Source organism: Natator depressus, chromosome 4, assembly GCF_965152275.1.
Source record: "Natator depressus isolate rNatDep1 chromosome 4, rNatDep2.hap1, whole genome shotgun sequence".
In the NCBI taxonomy this organism is placed as follows: domain Eukaryota; kingdom Metazoa; phylum Chordata; order Testudines; family Cheloniidae; genus Natator; species Natator depressus.
Window position 1 is genome coordinate 32,245,528 of NC_134237.1, and position 6,000 is coordinate 32,251,527.

At 47.7% G+C, this 6,000-nt stretch overlaps 1 protein-coding gene across 6 annotated transcripts in view; it reads right to left on the reverse strand.

Moving 5' to 3' along the window:
* LEF1 (lymphoid enhancer binding factor 1) overlaps positions 1-4,806 on the reverse strand; it is a 106,790-nt gene extending 101,984 nt beyond the window's left edge. The window contains exons 1-3 of one of the 6 annotated variants that reach the window (XM_074950729.1): positions 4,261-4,801; positions 3,352-3,580; positions 750-813 (exon numbers count right to left, since the gene is read on the reverse strand). In XM_074950729.1, coding sequence (XP_074806830.1) covers positions 750-813; positions 3,352-3,564 — 277 coding nt within the window. In that variant the 5' untranslated portion in view covers positions 3,565-3,580; positions 4,261-4,801. Of the gene's footprint in view, positions 1-749; positions 814-3,351; positions 3,581-4,260 lie in introns of all 6 variants that reach the window. The other 5 variants (XM_074950727.1, XM_074950728.1, XM_074950724.1 and 2 more) reach the window with 5 other exon arrangements.
* Positions 4,807-6,000: the final 1,194 nt, after the last annotated feature.

A 6,000-nucleotide genomic window follows, 5' to 3' on the forward strand; every position in this document is an offset into this window, starting at 1 on the left:
ATTAAGGAGAATAGGAATACAGGCTGGTGTGCAAGGATACCCTACTGCTTATTGGGGCCTATTCAAAACAAAGGGGGTTCCACTTCCAATTTGTGGAATATCTAATTTAAATAATAAAAGGCTATCAACAAGGACCAGGACTGAAGAAAAGCTGAAGACCCAAACTCTCATTTTAATTCTAATGGAGATCCTCCTTCTTATGAGCTAAACCCCACTATAATAATATACTGAAGACAATCCTACATTACTGTCCAGCTTTCTAAACTAAATATGTACACTGTCAGTTTCACTCATCATCTTTAATGAAGTATTAGAGTTCACTAATTTGCACATCAAAACATTAAAATGTTGTTCCTGATTTTTTAAGTGACAGACTTGGGTTGGAAAGTGAGCACACAACTTCTTAATATACATAACTCAGTAGAATTGTCAGAATGAGGGAAGAGAAAAGATTTATATACGAACTACTTATATTCTAAAAATAGTTATTTTTTCAGCAAAAAGATCTGTTTGGCCTACTTACTTCAACTGGCAAACAACTGAAATACCATTTAGTTACTGAAGTTAGATGAATACACACCAAATCTCAACTTAGAAAATGTTTGGATTTTTTCCATAAATACAGATCACATTTTATATACAAGTTCAACTGATTAATATTGCCTTTTAGTAAGCAAAGTTACATTTGTGTACACATTGAGAGGGACATAGGAAGTAACAATGTAGCGTAAAGAATAAGCACATCTCACCTTCTTCAGAATGTTCTCTGCCTTTGTCATGATAGGATTCCTGAGCTTGGCCTTGCCTGGAAACCTAACCACACAGAATCCACCATTAAAAAACAAAAAGAAAACACACAAAAAAAAAAAGGTATTTTTATGCATATCTGTTCACTTTTGCTTAGCACTTGATCTTTCAAAAAAAAAATTATTAAGTGTCTAGGTCAGGAGAAGCGATTGTATATTTGTCCTACCTCATGCTAAAAAGGAAGTGTGCTAAAACATAGAATGGTCATTTTTATTCCCAATGTAATAACCATGTGGTTCTACAAAGCAGTTCTAGCACAAGTAGTGCAGTAATTTACTGAAGGGCCTTATTTCTTAAGAATACTTTAAGCTTTAGGAATCAAAATAGTATTCCTAAATTGGTATCAAAGAATAATGAAAATTGAGTGCGCCCACTATATGGGCTTTTAAAAATTCCATCCTTGTTCTTAAGTTGTTTTCATGTTAGTAAATTGCTACCAAAACAGTTTGTGCAAATCCTTTAAAGAGTTTACGATTAATGCTCTGACCTTTGATTTTACCGAAGAAATTTCATGGCTACTTTAGGCCTAATGCTATTATAGGATCCTGTGACTCATATGAACTTGCTTGTCCTGGGCTATGGAAACGGACATCTGAAGGAGAGAGAAGGTCCTCCTGCATACACACTAAAAAGGTGTTTAGCACTCACTTGAAATATGACAGTGCAACACTGCAGATTCCTTTATTTATTTTTTAAAAGGCTATTTTTACAACATGCAGTTTGGCTTGATCATGAGACAGCGTGGAACTGGGAAAAAGCCAGTTAAGCTTTTGTATAGTCCCCTAGTGGAAGTTGCAATAGAAGCCAAGAACCAGCATGTCAACTCTGACTGTAAGTGAAAGGTTGTTTGTTAGTTGGCAGAATCAATCTACAGTCAAAAATAAGACTTCCGGAGTCAAAGCAAGGTAACTTCTAATGTTTTTATTGGCAGCTGATCTCAGTATTGCAACCCCAATATATTAGCTTATTGCAAAAGAATTCCCAATCAATATATCAGAGGGGTAGCCATGTTAGTCTGGATCTGTAAAAGCGGCATAGAGTCCTGTGGCACCTCATAGACTAACAGACATATTGGAGCATAAACTTTCATGGGTGAATACCCAAAGCTTATGCTCCAATACGTCTGCCAATCAATATAGTTACTACAGATTCACCTTCTATTACTCCCTCCCCCCCCCAAAAAAACCCACCACGCCCATTCATTAGTTACTAGAAGTAGCACGATATTAACTCCAGCAGTTCAGTCCATTAGTTGCTCATTCTAGTTTCCTAAAATCATCACCAACTGAAATGCAGGGATTAGGGAGAAAAAAAAAAGGTTAATAAAATGGTTGAGATGTGATCAAACTTGAATCGGAGTCTTCACAAATCTTGTCGAGCAATCTCAGATTGTTATTCAAATCCACCACTTAAACCTAAACACCAGAAATTCATGTAGTGAATGCATCAGATCTTGGGCACCAGATATTAGCCATCTACAAAATCTGACTCCCCAATGCAATGAATTTCCCCAAATCCCTCTGTGTTTGAGGGTAAATCTTGGGATTTTTCTAGGTCTGCCTCTTAAATGTTTTCACAGGCCAATGCATTTTAGTAAGATAGAGGGGTGACCTCCCCGCGAAAATTCCTATCAGATGCTGAAAGATGATCTGCAACTTTTCCCCCCACCTTTAAAAAAAACAAAAAGAAAAGCCTAGTTAGCTCCCTCCCACAGGCACCCACGTGTCTCTATTTACTCTGCTCTGATAGCTTACTGTACTAACAAGGCGTTCGAGCCGAAGGAGCCCCTAAGCAAAGAACAAGTTTGATAATGCACAGCACATGGCTCCAAAAAGGGGGTTTTATCTCAAGACGGGCTGGAGCACACGAGACAGACCGGGAGAGAGCCGACGCGGCCGTGCTGAATCAATCATCCCGGGTCTCCCAACAGTCTGTGCCCAAAGTTGGGGGCAGATCAAAGAACCGCCGGCCCTGAATGAAGTAGTGCCATTGCCCAGGCTCTGCACACATCTCTCCGGTTTGCAAAGAAGGTCTCAGTGTTCGCTCTTCCACTCCCCCCACCCCTTACACACACTCCCAAGCGCCTGCCCTCCCATTCATGGGAAACTTGGCGTATTCGTTCACAAAGCGCGTTGGTCAAAACCGCATCTCGCTTGGCGGCTGACGACGTCCTGTTTCCCTTTGCACCCCCGCCGTCCCCTTCCTCTCTCCGGCATTTTTAAGCCTTCGCTAAAAATAGACGTGCCAGGAGAGGTGCCCACAGTGCTGCTTGCATTTGACTGTATCGCCTTTAATTCATCCAGGTCTATTAACCCGATCCAGGACCCTGGAGGAGTTTAACTGTAGAACCAGAGAGGCCAGGCTGGAATCAAGGTGCTTCAGAGCCCTTTAATGAGCAAAACCGTGAAGAGGCGTGTTGGTCTTCCCTGGCCGAAGTCTCTAGAGCTGCCCCCTCCCAAGATCCCTGATCAGTGGGTCTCTGAACACTTCGTTGGCATCACGAACTGCACAGCAGCTGGCTGCCCTGCCCTCGGACCCCCTTACCTCATGCCCATTGCTGTTGGGGGTGATCTCTGACTCGTTAACGAGAGAGGACTTGATGTCGGCCAAATCTCCTTCTTCCTCCGGGTGGCTGATCTCCGCGAAGATTTTCTCCTTCTGGGGATCGCCTTCGTCTTTGAAAGGGATCATTTCATCTGTGGCGCACAGCTCCGGATCCCCCCCACCGCCTCCTCCGGCTCCCGGCAGCTGAGGCATAATTGCTCTTTAATTCCTGCTCCGCCCGGGGAACAATAATAATAAAAAGGGAGAATAATAATATTTATTACGTCTTTACGAGCCGCTTGCCCTCGCTACTCTAAGCCTCCCCCTCTCCATCCTACCCACCCCCTTCTTCCCGAAAGAGAGTAGAGGCCAGGCGGGCACAGCCACCGGGGGAAAGGAGGGTCTGTCTGTCTGACTTGTCGGTCTGTCTGCTGCTGCGGGGGGGGGGGGGGGGTTACATACACTTCCCCCCTCTCCCGGTTTCCGTTGTGTCTGCAAGAGGACAGAAGAGTTTGGAGAAGTTGGGGCCCTTCTGGATCTGCTTTTATCTTCTCTGGGGCTTCTTTAAAAGGAGAGGCTCCCCCCCCCCCGGTTCCCATTCCCCCGCAAGCTACAGGGGGAGAGAAGATCCCGCGAGCTCCAGCTCGTGCAGCAGCCAGAGGGGCGAGCCCGCTGCCTGGCAGAGCAGGAGCGTTCCCTGCAGCCCTGGCCCGCTGCCTCTCCGGTTCCAGCGCAGCCCCGGCGCTCAGGCTCTCCTTTCTTTGGGGGAAGGGGGCTACAAAGTTCGCCTCTAAAGTTAAGGGGGGGTCCCCGCCGGCCAGTCAGGGAGGTGGGGAAGACGAAGGAGGCCCGGAACGCGCTTCCACCGCCGGCTCGCAATAACCGCCCCACGCGCAAAGCCAGACCCACCGAGACTCTTTGCTTTTGTCCTCTCCCGCCCGAGCTCTCCCCGGAGCGCCGCTCTCGCCTCTTCGCCGTGCCCGGCTCGCCCGGGCGGCGCGAGAGCCACGGGGAAAAGCAAAACCCCGGGCGCGGGTGTTGAAATCACGGCGCGCGCGGGCGGCGCGAAACAGGAAAAGTTCTCTCTCTCTCTCTCGAGGAGTCCCAGCGGCCCAAGGCTCCTCCGCATTCACAACCCCTAAAGGGTGCCAGCCCAGCCGCCGAGAGCCGCCCGCTGCAGGCCGGGGACGGAGCACCCCATGGAGGAGAGACACCCGGCAGCGGCGGCCCCTTTTGCCTCCCCCGGTGCCGCTGCTTCCTGGCTTTACGGGCGCCACCAGCAATCCACACGCGCGCGGTCCCAGGGCACCGTCTCCCGCCTCTCCTGGGCTGGCCGACGGGGAGGTGGCGAGGCGCGGCTGGAAGCCTGTAGGACGAGTTCCCGTGGCCCGTGCGCGTCTCTCTCTCCCGGGGCAGGGGCAGGGGCAGGCAGAAAGTGGAGAGGGACGGACCGAGCGCGCCCGCCAGAGCGAAGTGGGAGCTAGTCTCTGTAATGTAACTTTAACATCCCCTCCACCCACTCCGCCCCCCGCCCCCGCCTTCTCTCTGTGGACTGGGGGGGGGGGGGAGAGATGAAAGAGAAGCCGCCGCTCTGATTGACAGCACATTGATAGACACTCTGGAGAGGGAAGGGAAATGGATCCGCGCCGCAGCCCGGCTTAGCTAGCTCGAGTGCGAGCCGCCAAGCAGCGGAGAGAGCTGCTGCAGCCTTCTCGTTAAATACAAAGAAGTCGCCTCGGCTGTCACAAGCCAGTAACGAGGAATCGGTAAAGCGATCGATTCGTTCAGTTCCAGGGCAGAAAGGGGGGGAGAGGACAGAAAGTGAAGCGATTTGGGGGGAGGGGACAGGGACACTTTTTTTTAAAAAAAAAATCTGTCTTTTTTTTTTTTGAAAGTGCAGAACTACTGCATGATGCAAACCTTCAGTAGTCTGCATTTAGCCAGTGATGATTTTGCAAGTTCTCAGCATCTTGCGGTAACACTGATTATTTCTATAATGCAGAGCCGCCAAGGGCGGGGGGAGGCTGTGAAGGGAATTACTACTCTAGGGGGTGGAGGTTTATAATTCACCCAAAACGGAACACACACACCCCGAAGAGGGCAAAGAATAGCTATCTAAACATCCCCAGACAAATCTGTAACAAGGATGTGTTTAGGATGCTTTGTTAAGACTTCCCCTTTTCCGAGACAAGGGGGGATGCACACGCATTAGATTGTTCGCAGGGGGAAAGGGAAGCGAAATATTTTTTTAAAAAAATTTTGCAGTAATTTCAGATGAAGGGCAGAGTTATTAGATCGTCATTAAACATAGCAATCCAGCAACTGACGAAGAGAAGTACCTGGCTAGTAGTCCTTGAACAGACAATGAGATAAACAGGTATCAGGGGCTCACATTTCAAGTCATCAAAATAAACTCTAATAAAAATTTTAGGAATAGCAAAAGACAATCAACTCTCCTCCCTATCCCATTCATTTAGAATGTTTATTGTTAGCCCTATGTATTAAACAGCATATAGGGTATCTGTATAAAACACCCAGCGTTCAGGGCATTTGGAAATGTCATTAATATGCATTTACTCTGATTATCCTATCTATGTGGTGTCGTAAACACATGTTGTGCAGGAACCAGCTGAAATTACTTTGGTATCG